The 19,095-nt window shown below is 31.7% G+C and overlaps 2 protein-coding genes across 5 annotated transcripts; one reads left to right on the forward strand and one right to left on the reverse strand.

Annotated features, from left to right (window-relative positions):
• Positions 1-3,153: 3,153 nt before the first annotated feature.
• Positions 3,154-11,639, reverse strand: LOC123907902 (E3 ubiquitin-protein ligase RING1-like). Of its 4 annotated transcripts, none has more exons than XR_006809521.1 (3): positions 10,435-11,639; positions 4,489-4,538; positions 3,154-3,504 (listed from the first exon to the last, which is right to left on the reverse strand). XR_006809521.1 is itself a non-coding variant. In XM_045958360.1 (2 exons), the coding sequence occupies exon 1, from the start codon at positions 11,526-11,528 to the stop codon at positions 10,455-10,457; it is 1,074 nt and encodes a 357-aa protein (XP_045814316.1). In that variant the 5' UTR covers positions 11,529-11,600; the 3' UTR covers positions 3,154-3,504; positions 10,435-10,454. The 4 variants fall into 4 exon arrangements, 2 of the variants coding, with proteins under 2 accessions (XP_045814316.1, XP_045814315.1); XR_006809520.1 differs by having other exon boundaries at positions 4,476-4,538; positions 10,435-11,602; XM_045958360.1 differs by lacking the exon at positions 4,489-4,538 and having other exon boundaries at positions 10,435-11,600.
• Positions 11,640-15,579: 3,940 nt separating this feature from the next.
• LOC123911700 (inactive protein RESTRICTED TEV MOVEMENT 2-like) lies at positions 15,580-18,629 on the forward strand. The gene is made up of 2 exons (XM_045963170.1): positions 15,580-15,774; positions 18,057-18,629. Exons 1-2 carry the CDS (start codon positions 15,663-15,665, stop codon positions 18,449-18,451), a joined length of 507 nt encoding a protein of 168 aa, XP_045819126.1. The 5' UTR covers positions 15,580-15,662; the 3' UTR covers positions 18,452-18,629.
• Positions 18,630-19,095: the final 466 nt, after the last annotated feature.

Genomic DNA, 19,095 nt, shown 5'->3' on the forward strand with positions numbered 1-19,095 from the left:
AAAAATTAAGGCTCAAGTTGAACATGTTAGCTAGCATAACTTAATAAGGCCTAATTTTTCAGCTTGAGTCTTTTTTTTTTTTTTTTTTTTGACTATTTTGAGCTTGAGTTTGGTATTTTTGAAAATCTAATGTGACATGTTATATATTTAAAGACATATTTCATATTAATGTTTTTGAATGAATAAAATGATCTATATTAAAATATACTAATAAGTTAATATGTCAATGTGATTAAACCTATTTTGAGGTTTAAAATGATATATATTAACATCTTCTAATTATATTTTATAATACTATATTTAAATATGCAAAAAAGAAATGTATACTACTAATACGCTTCGTTAATGAAAATATTTTCCATAAAAATTCAAGAATTACAATAATAGTAATAAAAATATTGTTCATATTTATTTAAAGTAGACCGATCAAATAGATCTAAAATATTTTTTATGTGACACATGAAGTTTGACCTTTATAACTAATTAGATTCCTAACAATTATATATAAAAAAATAAAAACCTAACAAATTATAAATCTTGTCTATTTAAAAAAAATAGTTTTGCCTAATTTAAATCTAACGTATACTTTTGAATCTAACGTATATTAAATTGTAGACACATATCGGCTGATCTAATCTATTTTCACCGTGAATTATTAAAAATACGTCCTAATAAAAGAAAAAGTTCAAAACAAAATCAAAATAATTGTCATCAATTTAGATTAAAAATAACATCAATAACACTAAAAAATAATTATTTTTTTCACTAATATAAAAAAAGTTTGATAAAATTATAGTGTAACAATTAGCTATAAAACATCTAAAAAAATTATTCACAATAGAACAGTATCTTTTGGACATTTTATAACCAATAAATTATTTATTTTAGAATAAAAGGAATCTCAGAGACCAAAGCAGGAATCGACAAAATAGAAAGTATCATAGTATACCCTTAGTCCAAAAAATCTTTCCTAAAATGGAACTTTCATGCTGGAGCAAGAACTAGCATGAAAGCATCTTGCTATCCGATTCCTTTACCGAAGTTGGGGCTCGGTTATTTGTTATGAGCATAGCATTAAACTATTCAAATAGTTGGACTCTACAATCCTCATTTTAAATTCCACAATCTCTTATTTCATACATCTCATTTACAAATATTAGTCCATAATCCCTTATTTCATACATCTCATTTACAACTACTACCATCCTTCTTTTTTTTTTTACCTCAATTTTTATGAAGCCCTGTGGCACATACGCCTTTTTGTATAAGTTTTGTCAACCAAAAAACAAATATATAAGTCAAACAAAATCTAATATAAGCCTAATCGATAACCATATACCTTCATCTGCCTAACATATTTACACTCTAGTGGGGAGTGGCTACTAAATTGGTATCGGCCAAATAAACCTACAAATTTCAACATATTTACACTCTAGTGGGAAGTGACTACATAACAATAATCTTCAAACTTATCGCTCATAGCTTTAATTAGCTACCCTAAATAATGATATTGATGGCAAAGTTGCCATGACTTTTTGAAACAAAAAATTGACATTTCTCACTAGTCGTCACTCATAGTGTACTAAACCAAATTAATATCGACTTAAATTAATTATTCAGCACATGAGAACATCACATCATAAAGTTGATGAAATATACTGTACATTAAAGTTTAATATTAAGATCACTATTCAATTATTTAAGTTAGTCGGTTAATTATTCAGTAAGCGTTTTTTGAATGGTATTATTCGGTAAGCGTTTATTGAGTTCAATAAACAGTTTATATATTTAGAAGGACGTGTTTTAAAAATTACTTGGATTCTCAATACTTTTCAATGTAAAAATAGATTATTTTTCTTTATGAATAGTATGAAGTGAGTTAAGTTTCACATTAGTCAAAAAATTTGATGTCGAGCAATATATAAGAGATGAATCATAAATTTAATACCTCAAAATTTTAAGTGAAAATGTGATGTCAAAGTTATCTACGTGGTTGCTCTTAATCTAATATGTTGATATAATCCAGTGAAGCACTCCCTCACGGTTCAACAAAATGGAAGAGGATTCTACAATTTATGAAGCTTCTAGTTGGAAGGTTTTTTTTATTTATCAAGTAATTTAATGTCTAGAAATTTCATCCTTAAAGTGAATAAGTGAAGTGTTCGAGATATCAAGTAATTTATGCGTTATATCAAGTGAATAAGTGATTTCTTAGGGTTCCATGATTTGGGAACCAACGTTTGCTTTTCTGATTTCTTTGAGTAATTTACTGATTTTTAGTTATATAATAATGCTGACTAAAGGGTTCCCAAATCATGGAACCCTAAGAAATCACTTATTCACTTATTCAACAAAAGTGTATTAAAGCCTAAAAATTTGATAGCAAATTTGTATTGTTATTGGGATATTAATATAAATGGTTTTGGCTAAAACTCAAAAACACTTGGGACCCTTTTGCGTGTGCCACCAATGGTTTTCTTATTTTCATCTATTTCGTGAATAAGTAGTTCTAGGCAAGTTTTTTTTTGCATTGTATTAGAATTAGAATTGGTGAAAGCACTTAACCTCATAGGTGGCTTTACTTCTGATTACGTGAGGCTCAAAAGATTATCAAAACAAGCTCAAAAGAATTAGAATTGGTGAAAACTCTTGACTCAAGTCAATTTTTTTTAAACATAGATTAGATCAAAACAAGTATCACAAATGAGATATAAGTAAGAAGCAAGCGATGAACCCTTTAGTCAACAGATGATATACTATGACACAAATAGAAAAAGGGTGTTGACTGGGTTCTGTTTTTTACCGTATCTATCCATTTAGCATAAGCATATGTTTGGATGAGTGTTGCTTGTTCTTGCATCCCGGCATCGTGTATCGATTCTAAAGCTAGAAATGGAAAACGTTAACAAATAAAACCTCTAGTTTGTTTCCAACAAAACATACTAGTATAACTTTACTTGGTCTTAATTTTTCATTCAAATCTAATGTGTAATCAACAAAATGGATAGATACGGTAAAAAACAGAACCCAGTCAATTAGAACCTATATATTCAACATTAAAAAAATAATAGAACCTGTCTATCTCTATTAATTTATTAAACAATTATTTTCCATTAACATAACTAACAATATACAATATCTACTCAAGTGTAGTATGGATTCTAAAGATATGTTATTGATCGGCTTAAATGATGTTATAATAATTCATTATTCATGTAAATACATTTTATCATGATATCGACCATTCGTTTTCTCAATGATCGGCTATAACCTTGTACTTCCTTTTGAAACAGTCACAGAAAATAAAGTTCACAAAATATAGCACAAATAATGCACATAGAGGATCATGAATCTACAAAGAACTCTAAGCTTCAAAATGTTTTTATGGACAGTCACGAAAGTTCATCATCAAATATAAAATTTGCAATTGTTGTAAAACCACTACTTGAAATTTGACATCTTTTCTACTCAACAAATGCTGCAGGTTTGAAACACACTTCATACCTGCCAAAAAGAAATGAAGATTTCTGAAAAGATCTGATTGGGCTAAGATTTCAACAACACTTTTTCCAAAATATATTGCATTTGCCTCATGCATGGACCAAGATTTCAAAGTTAAACTCAACCTAAGACACACCATTAAGAGCAATAACATCGTCACTCAATTGATTAAACTTCCTCTTTGAAATTTGAAAATTTTCAGCCAAAATATCTAATACAATTGTAATAATCGGATAGTGCACCGACCATTATGCATGTCATTTAAGTTCTTAGGAGGGGCATGTCACATTACAGACACAGCTCAGAAAAACAGCAGGTGACATGTCCTACTATTTCCTCAAAACATTGCCTCTATTTTGAAGAACTGCTTATTCTATAGTTCTATCATTCCCCTTTGCCCAATCTCCATGAGGTTAAGACCAAGAAAAACACTAGTGATGACCATTTCCGTATGCAATTGTTCATATTTTCTATTGTTAAGCTAGTGTCATGAACCAACCATCTCATAATCCTAAGCTATTAAGTGAGGATACATGAATGATTTTATGTGCACATCTCTGATAAACACTCATGCAGGAGTTCTTTGGACCTGAAATGTTGCTAATTTACAGGCCGTGTGGAAATTCAAATTTTCATTAAAAATGGAGAAAGTTAAAATCATACTCTATTCTTATTTAACGTAAAATGGTTAAAGTATATACATTTAAGAGTACTAATCAGGGAGAGGATAAACAAAACAAATGCTCTCTCAGACCTCAAATAACAGTTGCATTTATGGAAAGCCATAGTTATAAGTCGTGTATTATTTGTCGCAATAAAATTTATTCTATACAATACAATGAAATGATACAAAATAGAATACAAAATCAAGTAGTGAATTGTTGCACTATACTTGTCCCAATCAAAATCATTCAATACAATAAGATCATACAGAATAGAAAGCAATCGGGTACACGGTCAACTAATGGGATTACCTCTTCTACTTACATTGATAAAGCTGTAACAAGATTGACTGAAACCTGTCACTGCATCCCCTCCTACAAGATTTAACAAAGTGATTGAGCGGATTTGAATATTTTATTTGGAAAATCACAATAACAAAAATTATTTTTTAAAGTGCTCTGGCCAAGAAGTATATGTTCCCTTCTAATCATCAGTTACAATCTTATCTCAGTTCTGATTAAGTTCATCTCTTGCTTTAATCGTTAACATTCATTCATTAACAAAACCTTCATTTACATCATAGGACTTGCAGTACACTTCTGCTTCCTTCATTCACAATATAATATCAAGGGTATCCCACATGACAAAATAAGAGGCTTGTTTTTTTAAAGTAAAAGTGTATTTCTAATTAAAATATAGGTTCACAAAATTATAAAAAATGCAATGGCATATTTGAATGGAGGGTTTTGGAAGAGATGAGAGGACTTGTTTTTCTTTTCTAAATTAAGGAAGCTATAAAATGTTAACTTAAAATAAATTAAGTGAAATTGAAATGTTATATGATCATCTAACATGTTATTCTTTTAAATTTTTTAAAATATCAAATATATATACCAAATTATAGACTTATCTCTCCAAAATCCTACATCCAAACATACCCTATGAGTTAAAGAAAAGCAAAACTAAAAAAAGAAGCTGTTTGTCTATGTTTCTCTTAACTAAAATAGTAGCTTCTGAGGGGAAAACTCGAAGGAAAGCTTAATCATATTTACAGAACCACTTAATTTGAAACTGAAACAGATCATCTGAAAAGCTTCTTTGTTGACTCTATGCGTATTCAAATGAAATGTTTTCTACACCATTTGATCCATGAGCTGAATACTTCAACAGTAAACAATCCAAATAACATGGAAAAGACCTTCACATGTTCAAAAGTAAACAAAACTTTTCTGCACCTATATAGACTATCAATTTTGGTATCAAAAAACTTCTACGACCTAATAAATTTTCATGCATAAAATCATTTCTTTTTCCATAGAGTGACCTGGGTTGATTTCAGTTTTCAGCGCTGATAGAACTCTAGATCTCAAATAATGAAAATAAGATTGAAATGGAGAAATATGTAATTGTATTGATTGAAACCGATGAACAATTACACAGTTTATGAAAATGGAGAATGAAAATAACAAAGATAACAAACTAGTAGAGAGAGTCTACTAGCCCCAAAGCACTAGGTGCCCCAAATCACTAAAAGTGATCCCATTAATTCTAACTGAAATTCTAGCTAAATTATTCCTTGTGTTCACTACTCTTTATATAGTAGAATAAGTCATCACGCATTTCATGCTCTCATGCCACCTCATCATTCCTTTCTCTCTTTCTTTTCACACCTTAGTCTTGGGCCAAAGTCAAGGCCCACTTTCACATTCAAGTCTCTATCAATACTCACCCCTTCAAACAACCTTGTCCTCAAGGTTGAGTTTCACATCCATCAAAATTTGCCTCTGTCAAATACAAAGTTGAGCAATCCATGAAAGATGAAGATCATTCTCCAATAGACTTCAATAATAGCTCCCATAGCATTTGGTAGGGTCATTAATTTGCTGAAGAACCAAACTGGAATGTGCTTGAAGTTGGACACCAATTGCACTAATATGTTGGGGAACCGGTACCTAATATCATTATTGACTTTTCCATTGTAGTCCTGATACTGATGATAGATTTGAGCTTGACTCCATAATCCAAAAAATAACCACTGCTTACAGATTTTCAATGACAATGCAATAACATCTAATTTGTGGTTTCCCACATCAAACAAAATTTCCCATAGCTTCCCTCTATCATAAAAAAAACTCAAAGATGACCTTGTGTTTTTCACCAATTTGAAGTCACAATAATATGTCTTCCAATACACCGACAGTGATGTTGTTTGCCTCCCTGTAGATATTATTGCTTCTTCATTACTCTTTATTTCATTAACCCTTTCATGTAGATTGAAGGTAAACTTCACTTCCAGTACCACTATGTTGACTTTAGTCATGCATGCCATTGCAATATCAAGAAATGATACCACTACCAAGTCTCTCTCTATAATCGTTCCCCCAAACTGATAATTGGTAATGAAACCAGAAAAATCACTATACTTCTCAAAGCATCTAACTCCCACATCCATAACATTTTTAACTCTCACGTATAAGATTCGGATACACATATATTTTCCAACAATACCGACTAATGGAAGATTTCTTTTGAAAAGATGACAATTCTCAACATAACAGTCAATATGGTTTAGAGCTTCAAGAGTCAACATTACCTTTACACCCATATCAGTTGACACCAAGGTGCATTTCAGACAAGTAGAACCTTCTTGCATCAATGAGTAAATTAGTGAAACTGCAGCCACCTCATGAGTTAAGCACATACCGTTCATTCCTTCGGTAACGATGAAACACACTGAATTGATGTACATGTTAGATGGTTCACATGAGAAGAAATTAGTTCCCGCCACAAGTATCTTGACCAAACCTCCCACAACATAAGCATCTGTTTAGCTGCGTGCAGATCGTCGTCCGCCGATGGTAAAATCCCAGCCCATTTGTGCTCCAACAAGAATTTTGCAGACTTCACATATTCTGAAACGTCATCTGAGTGCACCTCCTGCCATAATTGTCTTTGGGAGAGCTCCCATATATTCATATCAGCCCAAGCTCTAAAATTATCTCCTAACAACCCAATATTAGTTTGGGCCTGGCCCACTCGATTTAAAATGACACTCCAATTTTGCAATACCCCATTTTCTCTTTTACATCCTTCTCTAAGTAAAGTCAAATCTACAATTGAGTCAAACACTGGACCCACTATGTAGAATACCCATACTACCCTTCTATCTTTCTTCTCTATCAAATTGGTACGAGACACTCGTGATTTCTTTGACGTCATCGCGACAACCTTCACACTTGAATCGACCACCAGTGACTCCAACGGTGGTGACGATCCATTCTCATCCACATAATTATTATGATCTGGTGGTTTAGGTGGTGGAGCTCGCCGTGTTAGTTCCGTCGCGAGTTGATTGGAGTCCCAAGGGTTTGATTTCGGTGAGAGTGGATCAGGTGGCTTCGACTTGGTGGTAACTTCAATGGATCTGGTGGTTTTGGCTTAGGTGGAGCCGCTGCAAGTCGACCGGGATCTGGTGGATCAGGAACCGGCGGTGCCTCGATCACACTCGTCTTCTCCTTCCTTCTTTGCACCACACTCACTGTTTCGTCAAACATTGCTTCTCCCCCGTTCTTCACCTCTAACACTATTACATCCTCATCGTGATTTTCTTCTATCACATCAACCACAGTCGTGTGACTTTTCGTGACTGAGGGTGTCACCATAGGTCTCGCCGGCAATTTTTTAACCGACAACTCCGATGAATTTTGCGGTGATCCAGAATCGATCACGTTCTTCGCATTTGATGGTGTTAAAGTAGTTGTTACCGGGAATTTCTGATTCGGTTGCTCCGACGAATTCTTCAACGATCCAGAATCTATCTCTTTCACCTTTTTAATCTCTTCTCTCATCCTTCCGATCTGTTCGCTCAACCCGAGAGTCTGTTGATACATTTGTTTTGATAGCAATAGCATCTTTGCATTCCCTTCTATCAACTTCTCTACCAACAACTGAATGCTATCTCCCATCGTGTTTGTCGCACCTATGGTGAATCGGGTATGGGTGGTATGGATCCGGCAGGTCGGACCAATTGATAGAACTCTAGATCTCAAATAATGAAAATAAGATTGAAATGGAGAAATATGTAATTGTATTGATTGCAACCGATGAACAATTACACAGTTTATGAAAATGGAGAATGAAAATAACAAAGATAACAAACTAGTAGAGAGAGTCTACTAGCCCCAAAGCACTAGGTGCCCCAAAGCACTAAAAGTGATCCCATTAATTCTAACTGAAATTCTAGCTAAATTATTCCTTGTGTTCACTACTCTTTATATAGTAGAATAAGTCATCACGCATTTCATGCTCTCATGCCACCTCATCATTCCTTTCTCTCTTTCTTTTCACACCTTAGTCTTGGGCCAAAGTCAAGGCCCACTTTCACATTCAAGTCTCTATCAATCGCATCTGACAAATCTACACAACTATGCAATTATATGAAGTTCCTAAAATTTACACCACACATCCGCCCAGATGCTTTTCCATTTAAACATTTTCTTACAATTAAAGATAACTTAAGTAATACAAATGGATTTTTGAGTTTAAGGAAATGATTTATGCTTTCTGTTTCCACTAACAATTACAAAAAGGGTCATGTTAACTTGTGCATCAAGGGCACATGATAAGCTACCTAAAAGTAGAAAGTTAGCATTTAATGATGTAAAATATTTAATGTTTTGAAAGTTAAAGACACAAATTTCAAGAAAATATTTCTATTTTAGCATCCTTATCATGTGCCCTTGATGCACAAGTTAACATTTTCCTTACAAAAATAACACCTTTTTGTACTTTAACTCCTATTTCTAAATAATTGTACATGAATTCTGATATCAAACAGAAAAGAAAGTGAATAAATTGTGACATTTTTGTAATTATAATTATTAGTTAAAACAGAGACAAAAAAATATTTCGTTAAATCAAACAGCTCCTTAGATTTATTAATATTTGGCCTATAACCTTTACTAGCTTTAAAAATAAGCCTCGAATGGACAACTAATAGTTGAAAAACAGAATCTAATACTCTTAAATTACTACAATATGCAGTACCACCAAAAAGGTAAAGAATCTTATAAAACAATAATAAACCCACCTCATGCCTCATGGTATGTACTTCATTTCACATTAGAAGATTGGTAGACCTTCCAAACAACAAATGGTTCAAAGTGAATCACAAAAATGTATATTCTAAGACTGCATACTTTGAATCCAAAGCAATAAACAATGCAAAGCACTAAACAATGCAATTCAAGTTCCTGCAATAGCAGCCAACTCCTCAAATTTAAACACGTCATGAGATACGGAAGCTTGTGTTGTAGCAACTCATTTTTACAACTACCATTAGATGAAAAAGGAGTTTGGATAAATAATTTTTTCTTTAACTCACGTTCTTTCCTTTCTAAGTCAAATATAATAGAACCCAAATCCAAATTCATATCCTTTGTTTGCACATGCTAGATGTTTGCTTTCATGGATGATGCCACAGATAAAAAAGGTGATTGCATCCACCAAAACAGAACAAACATCATCAAGCCCTTTACATACCCCAGTTTATGCACTAATCAAGTATAAAAACAAATGAAGATAACCCAAGCTAGCAACTTCACAATCCGTACTATTTAACTAAAATAGGAAGTTTAAAACCTCACTCTTTCACTAATTAAGGCAGCTCCAATCAAATACGGAATTTTTTCCCCTTTACAATTTGGGCCCATATAGATTGGATTGGTTTGTTTGACCTTATCTATTGACATAAGCACTCATGAGACTGTTTGGGAGACCTTATGAAAACAACTTAAGACATGTCTATAAGTTGTTTCAGCTTATTTTCATAAGCGCTGCATGATAGCTTACTAAAATAGCTTGTAACTTATATGAAAATATTTTCATTTATTTTATCTTTTGTTATATGATAAGCGCGTATGCTATAAGCACTTGATTATACTGTTTATAGTTCCCAAATATTGTTCAGCTAGAAACACAAAGGCAATGCCACTGCCACATACATTTAACCTGCCACAGCAACCTAACCCTAATATTCAACAAATTTCCAAGTTCAAACATAAATGTACCCGGGATAATCAATAGAACGGCAAAAATGGTTTATCACAGCATGAATAAGCACTTCAAAACTACTTCATCGTTTTACTCAAGGCAATTGAAATAAGTAAAACCCATGTGAAGCAAAATCTAGACTATAAATAACTTGCAAGCCAAAACAATAGAACCAAAAAAATCCAACATTCAAAAGAAAGCAGGAAGCTCCAGACTTACATATGAAACAGGATTGATTCTCAGTCAAGATCTTCTTGTCTAGTCCCTGACTCAAAATTCTGATTTCCCCTATTTTCGGTATTGGATTGCTCATTATTATTTCCACTATTGCTATTGTTGCTATCATTGTTATTAACATTCCCAACATTACTTGTCCCTGCAGCAGCTCCAGAAGAAGAAGGTACATGCCTAAACGGCATAAATGGCAAAGACACCCTAAACCTTGTTCTCACTGAATCATCTCCTCCTCCTCCACCACCAGCACCGCCTCCGCCACCACCATGAGCCCTCTGCTCATAATCAGGATCATCTGTAGGCAACTCATGACGACAAACAGGACACGAATTATGCAATTCCAACCACGGCAAGATACAATCAGTATGATATATATGCTTACACGGCATCTGCTTTGCCTTTTCGCCAAGGGCAAATGTGTCTTTACACACCGCGCACTGCGATGAATCCGATTCCAGCAGCTCCTCCGTAACTTCAATAACCGGAAGCTTTTCCACAGCGGACTTCGACGCCGGCGGTGTCCCTCGCCGATTAGGATCGTTCTCTGCTAATTGCTGGATCAGATCCTCAAGTCCAGGTCCAAAGAAATAATCTCCTGGATTAGCGTTTCCGGGAAACCGGAACTGTCTCGCCGGATCGTCAGCATCGTTGATGAAGAACTGAACGTTGCCTCCTCCGGCATTCATGTTGCGGAGGTAGTTTTGAATAAACGCGACAGGGTTAAACGCTTCACCGAAAGGTGAAGGCGGTGCTGGAGACGATAATAAAGCGGAGAGATCATTGAACGGTTGAGAAGCATTGGCGGCGCCGGCACCGGAGAAAATGAGGGGAAAGGAGAATCCTGCGGCGGGGAAATCGGTTGTGGTGTGGGAGAAGAAAGGAGGGAGAGGATTGGGATTAGGGTTAGGGATTGGAGTTTCGAGTTCTTCGAGGAAAGTACCGTTGCAATTGGGACAGATTAGATCGGTGGATGTAGTGGAAATGAAAGCTGTGCGTTCGCACTGGTGGCAAAAGTAACGGCGAAGTTCATCGGAGTTACCGACGGTAGGAGGATTTTCGTCGCCGCCGGTAGAAGACATGTCAACGTGAAAAGAAGAAGAGAGAGAAAGAAGAGAGAGAAATGGAAAGAGAATGAGGAATGAAAATAGAAAGACCACAATCAACGTGAAAAGGAGAGAGAAGAAGGAGAGAGGTGTGTGAGGGCAAAATTGTAAACTCCCAGATTAAACAATTAAGGTCCGTTTGGTGCGCAGATAGGATAGTGATAGGATAAATATTTATCCTATCATGTGTTTGATACACACATGATAAGAAATATGATAGCATTACTTTATCATATCTTGTGTTTGGTGCACAAATAATATTGACATGATAAGACATATTATTAATTATTTTTTTGTTAGACATATTACTCCCTCCGGTCTTTATTATAAGAAAAAATTTGTTTTTTAGATTCATGGAATGTTTGATGTATTTAGACCATTTTATTAACTAGATACATCAAACATTTTATGAATCTAAAAAACAAATTTTTTCTTATAATAAGTCTAAATACATCAAACATTCCATGAATCTAGAAAACAAATTTTTTCTTATAATAAGGATCAGAGGGAGTATTATACTTAAATGACAAACTTATATTTGTGAAATTAAATATAAGTTCTCGTATTATTATACCAGAGTAATATTTGAGTAATATAATAGTACCGCTCAATAACGCTTTAAGAATATAAATCAAATACAAATTTTACAAAATTCACCGTTGAATTGAAAAATTATATCATATTGATCATCCATATTAAATTTTACAAAAATCTAAAATCGTTTGATATGTTATTGAGACAAATTAAAATTAACGGTTTATGCATTTTTTATTAAATGTCGTTATTTTACAAAAATCAAAATTTTGTAAAATTTATATTCGTTAAATCGTTATTAAGTGGTGTAACATTATTAAAATGTTATACCGATATAATTTATATATATATATATATATATATATATATATATATATATATATATAAATAACAAATAAATATTATAAGAAAAATGACAAATATAAAAAAGAAGGGTCATGCTAAACAGTGTCCCTGGGGCACTAGTTAAGCATACTAAAAAAGAAAACAAATGATAAAGTTAATGATGAGAGAGAATAATTTTTCACATCATTAAAACATTGAATGCACAATTTACGAGATAAAACTTTTATATTTGTATCATTAACTAGTACCCGGGGGCACTGTTTAGCATTTTCCAAAAAAGAATACTGCTGATTAAAAAAATATATGCAAGCAATGCAAGATTGCAAGACGTTGGATAAATATGGTGAATGAATAGTAAAAAAATATATCCAAGTGCATTGAGCAGGAATCAAAGGGTAGGCCGAGGCGAGTTGCATAAACAAATCCTATCATGTTGCTATCCTAGCTTGACAATAGGTTAAGGGCCCGTTTGGTGCACAGGATAAGAGACAAGATAGGATAACTGTATCATATCCTGCCGCAATCTAGTGTTTGGTAATACAGCAGGATATGATAAGTTAATCCTGAAGCTTATCCTATCCTGTCTCTCTAGTTATAATTCTTATCCTGAATTTGAGCTGGATTACCAGCAGGATAGGATAAGAAAAAAAAAACACTGATTTATTTTATAAAATATATTTTAAAATACATAAAATAAAATTAATAAAATATAAATAATAAAATAATTAATTTTTAAATATATATGTGATTTTCTCACAGGGGTAATTTTGTAATTTATATATTCTAAAAAATCAAAATTTTACTAAAATTACAATATTTTAAAGTAAAATGATTATTAAAAAATTGACAAATAGGAATATTAATTTAAATTTTATAAAAAATTAAATATAATTCTTTTGCAATAGTAGTTTGATTATTTTTTTTTTTTTTGAATCAAAAAGAAAACTTTGATTAATTCAAAAACCAAAGGTACAAGGCGATCGCAAGGATCCAGCCCACAGGATCAAAAACGACAAAAGAAAAAACCAAAGAAAAGGACTATTTACATCATGAGTTTAGCTAGGCATGTCCTTAATTTTCTATTGGTCCAACCCCTATAGACAATAGTATCAATAATTTTCTCATCAGTATGATTGTTCTGTACAGCATTACCAAAACTAATATCATTTCGATACCTCCAAACCTCATAGACACATTCAGTGAAGGCCAATTTTAGGATCTTTGCACGACCTCCTTTACCTTTAGTCTGTTTCATAATCCACTCCACTTCTTGACACCAGCCCAGTGGATAATGAGCAATCTGAATCCATTCAAGGACTTTCCTCCAAATATCTCTTGTTTCATTACAATCAAACATAAGGTGCTGCTGAGTTTCATCAGCACTGCAGAAGCAACAACAAGTTGTGTCAATAATCCCAAACTTGTGTAATCTGTCACGAGTTGCCAACCTCCCATTACAAGCAATCCAGAGGTTGACAAGAGCTCTAGGACGGGCCACGTTTCCGTAGAACAAAGTTCTCCACGGAACACTTTGAGATCTATCATAATTAGCCAAGTACATCTTTCTCATATTAAATTTCTGGGCATTCAACATCTCTGTCCACACCGGATTTTGAAGGGTATACTCGCGTTGCTTCATAACAGCCTTCATTATCCAGGAGGCATTATCTGGTATAGCAGCCTCCATGATCTGCTGGTTTTTAGTATAATATGCATGGATCCATTTTACCCAAAGGCTATCTGATTTGCCACAAAGATTCCATAACAGTTTCAGCAAAGAAATATGATTCCAACCCTCAAGGTCAATGAGATTCAGACCACCATTACGCTTAGGTTGGCACACAGATTTCCAAGCAACGGGGGCTTTACGTATGAGATATATCATATATTTATTTGGTTTATCTAACATGTATATATTATTGAGTTATTTATTTGATCATGATTCATATAAAAAATTAAACTTGATTATTTTCTCATAATTTTTATTTGAAATTATATAAAGTTATTTGATTACCTATTCATATTTTTTATTTATAAAATTAAAAAGTATTACAAAATAATTTTAAAAAAATAACAATTGTTTTACAATAGTAATTTTGTCATTATCATTTAAATATGTTATATATCTTATCATATTATTATGAACTATTAAAAACAAAATATAATAGTTATCATATTTGTTATCCTGTGTGCACCAAACACAGGATATGATAACTGAGTATAACTGTTATGCTGCTGTTATCATATCCTATCCTTATCCTGTTTTATATCATATTCTGTCACTATGCTATCCTGCGCACCAAACGGGCCCTAAGTTTATTATTTCCTATTAGTGCACCAAACAAAATATTTAAACATGATAGGTTAATTTTATTCCAAATTAAGTTTAAACAATAGGTTATGTTTATCATTTCCTATTACTAGTTTTAATAATATTCCAAATTTTATATCATTCAACTTGTATTTTTATTCTATTAAAAATATAGGCATAAAAATATGAACGAAATAAAAATATGAATCTATCCATAAAAATAGAAACAAAACAAATTAAAATAATAAAAAGATTATCGAAAGTTTAATCAATAAAAAAAATTATGATGAACACGCATAAAAATAAGAACATAAAAACATAAAGATATTAATTACTACCAAGTTTATTAACAATATTTTATAACAAATCTTTAAATATTTTATTTTAAATAAATTTTTACATTATTAGAAAAAAAATACATTAATACAATAACAAACTTTATCAAATAAAAGTCAATAGACCCGTGCGAGTGTACTGGTCTCTAAACAAGTGATAACTAAACGTTTGTCACATCCTATACATTTTTATTTCTTGAAAATAAAAATTAAAAGTTAATTAATGCATTTCCTAATTCTTAAAATTTAAAAAATAAAAATAGTTTTTTATTTCATACCAAACGGACCCTAAATCAATGATTTTTCCTTCCATAGAAATTTACACACTAACTCCCACCATGCAATACAAGAATATTAAGGCAAACAACCTCACTTTGATTTGTCTATTCAAACCAAAAAAGAATTATTCTAAACCAAAAGGAAAATTAAAGAATAAAAACCTCATTACAATTCCTTGCCCTGAACCCATGTATTTGTATAAAAGGATTGAATCACAATTCATTCATTCAATACCTTTTCATAACTTTTGGCATTTGAAAAATCTCAAATTGAAAAGAGAAGAGAAGCCACTAGTCATCATATTCAATGGAAACCAAAGCTGTTGAAGCTACTAACAATCGATTGTATGAAGATTTTGAACCTTATTGCAAATGGCTCACAAAGGAAGGACAAAAGATTCTTGAGATTGATTTAAAGGGTACTAGATTTCCTTTATTATATATTCTCATTCTCATTAGCATTTTAAATTAATTTAGTATGCAAATGTTAACAAAGTTAGTCATTTTGTTATTTTCTAGGATCAAATCTAGATCTCCTTCTTAAAACTCTTTCGGCATTTCTTAACACATTAACCGAACAATGTTTCATTTTAGTTCATCGAAATTATCCTATGTATCATTTATTTAGATTGAGTTGATAATTGACTAATCATTGACTTTCTTCTCCAAATTATAGTTCTATTGATCAAATTAAAACATCAAAATAACTCACACGAGTTGATCCGGCGGTAAAGTTCAAGACTTTGAAGTGTGCTCTTTTCAAAATTTTAGGTTCGAATCCAGTCCATATAGAATAAACTTCTGAGATGTCCTTCAGAATATTTGGGCCGAATATCAAGTTTTTTAAAAATAAATAAAATTAAAACCGTAAAATAGATAGATTAATATAAAAAAATACAATATATAATTAAATAAATGCAAAATTACACAGAAGGTCCTTTATCTTATTTATTTGTAACAAATTGGTCCTTCATCTTTTTTTGTCTCAATCAAGTCCTTTATCTTTATAAATTGTCACAAATTGATCCTTTTTTTCATTTTGTATTAAAAATATGATGAAGTGGCAAGCCACATAGGATAATATGATTTTCTTAATAATTTTTTTTATTGAAATTTTTTAAAAACCAAAAAATCATATTAACATTCATCATGTTCATCATCTCCTTCATTATCTTCATCATCTTCTTCATTATCCTTTAACAAAATACACTCATATACCCCTCAAAATTTTATAAATTTATGTGTTTTATTTACCTCAATCTTATTCTAAACTCAAAAATCAAAATCCCTAATTCTCATTAAACCCTAAATTTATTATAAAAAAAAATATGAGAATGATAAATATTATTCATCAACCCAGAAAAATTTCATATGGAAAGCATTCCCCTCCATTTTTGCCTAAATAAAAGCAGACTAATACTTATAGTGTTAGTTTTGCTAAAAAATTGAAACATTCATTGTTGCTGGAGCTGTCCATTATAGCTTGATTGTTGCAAGTATCTTTTCTCCTTCATAAGGTCATCTTCATGGTCTTTAATTTTTGCTCCTACTGCATTAATCCTCATATTTTTATTTGGTAAATTTAGGGTTTATGAGAATTGGGGATATCAATTTTAAAGTTTAGAAGAATGTTGAGATAAACAAAACACATAAGTTTATTTAATTTTGAGGTGTATTTGGTTATTGGATAATGAAGATGAGAGAGATGATGAACATGATGAATGTTAATATGATTTTTTTATTTTAAAAATTTTCAATAAAAAAATTATTAAAAAAATCATATTATCTCGTGTGGCTTGCCGCTTCATCATATTTTTAATAAAAAAATGAAAAAATGATCAATTCGATCGTCACAATTTATAAAGATAAGGACTTGATTGAGACAAAAAAAGATAAAAGATAATCTGTTACAAATAAATAAGATAAGAGACCTCTAGTTTAGTTTTGCCTTAAATAAATTAGTTTCATTTATTTAATCATATATATTGTATTTTTTTAGTTGCAGTCCCCGTGAACTTAACTCGGTTGGTAGGGACATTGCACTATATGTGCAGGAGTCGAGGTTCGAACTCCGGACACTCTACTTATCTACCTTTAAGGGTGGAATTTTTAGCCATTAAATTACTTGGAAAAAAATGTAGTTAATTGTATTATCTATTTTGAAAGCAAATATGTTAGAAATTCTCGATTTTGAAACTTCAGTACTAACGTTATAAATTAAGATTGAGAAATCATAGTAGATTTCAAAATGAATTTTGTCTAAAGTTCTAAAGTTTCTAGACACGTTTCTGATTAGAGATGATATGAAAGCAAGACTCTAATTACACTTTTGAGAACACCAAACATAAGATAACCTCAAAATAGTACCCACTTAAAATATGTAATATGAGGGAAAAAAAAGGTTAGAAATTAAGATTAAAAAACAATTAAAAAGTTCACTACAAATCCTAGCTCAACTAACAGAAATATCAAAATTGTTTGGTCGAACGCTATGACCGAGATTCGAACTCCGATCCCTCCACTTTATGTGTATGAGTTTCCAATAACTTACAATTCCGTCTATATACCAAAAAAAAAAACAATTAAAAAGCATCATATATTATATAATATATAAATATAAGTCTAATGGTATATTGAGTAAAAAAAAAATAGTGTAATGGTATTATGATGTTTTTATCTTGAATGGTTGAATCTTTTGCAGGTTTCAAAAAGGAGCAACTTAAGGTTCAAACCAACAATAAAGGGATCCTAAAAATTTATGGAGAAAAGTCTCTTGGTACATCTAGTAAGAAATGGAGCCGTTTCAACAAAGAAATTAGGATTTCAAAAGATTGTGATGTGAATAGAATTCAAGCAAAGTTTTCTCAAGGGATTCTTTCTATTGTAATACCAAAAAGTGAAGTAATTCAACATACCAAAGATGCAACCATAAGGAAACATTCATTTTGGGGGGTGCAAAAGCGAAAAAGATTAACCATTCAAATTGTTATTGGAGCAGTGGCTTTGGTGGCACGAACTTATGTGGCACGAGTAGTATTATTAGTAAATAAAAAACATCATGATGCATATGGCAAGGTTAATGTTGTTAATGTTTAATTTGATCATTATACAATATATGTCAAGTGATGCCACCAAAAAATAAAAATGAAGCATATGTTTGCTTTATTTACTATATATATGGTGATGAGAAAGTGGACAAGGTGGACTTGATTAATATCTTCTTGTAACTTTGAAGAATAATAATGTAAAAAAAATTGCAAATGGTTTTGGCTAATTAAATATTATAACCAAATTATTGCAAATGTTTCTCACAAATTAAATACATGACCCAACCAAAAACAAGACATTTGTGCAACCTTAACAAAAATAGGAAAAACAAGGTAACATGTAACAAAGTTGATTCTGTTTGTAAAAAATAGCGGTCGGTTGATAAGCTAGCTGATGGTTGATAGCTTTTAAGTTATAGTTGATGATTGGTGACTGATAGCTGATAAGCTAATTAAAATGTTTGATAAAATTAGCGGTTCAACTAGTTGATAATGTAAAATGACATAAAAGAACATTCTTAACTCATAATAAAATTGATATTAATTTCATATTTGAGATACTTCATGACAGTCAATTATATGATGTTTTTAGTATTATCTTAGAGTAGTTTTAGTAGCAATTGAAGACCAAATACAAGCAAATACCTAAAGTTACGAAGTTACTTGTCCAAGAATCAAGAAAAGGGAAAAATG

This window comes from Trifolium pratense, linkage group LG2 (genome assembly GCF_020283565.1).
Source record: "Trifolium pratense cultivar HEN17-A07 linkage group LG2, ARS_RC_1.1, whole genome shotgun sequence".
Taxonomy (NCBI): domain Eukaryota; kingdom Viridiplantae; phylum Streptophyta; class Magnoliopsida; order Fabales; family Fabaceae; genus Trifolium; species Trifolium pratense.

What these genes read in the sequence shown, in the direction of transcription:
- LOC123911700 (XM_045963170.1), top strand. Translation starts at nt 15,663, where the DNA reads ATGGAAACCAAAGCTGTTGAAGCTACTAACAATCGATTGTATGAAGAT. An exon ending in TCTTGAGATTGATTTAAAGG is followed by an intron (nt 15,775 to 18,056) that starts GTACTAGATTTC and finishes AATCTTTTGCAG; the next exon opens with GTTTCAAAAAGGAGCAACTT.
- LOC123907902 (XM_045958360.1), bottom strand. Translation starts at nt 11,528, where the DNA reads ATGTCTTCTACCGGCGGCGACGAAAATCCTCCTACCGTCGGTAACTCC.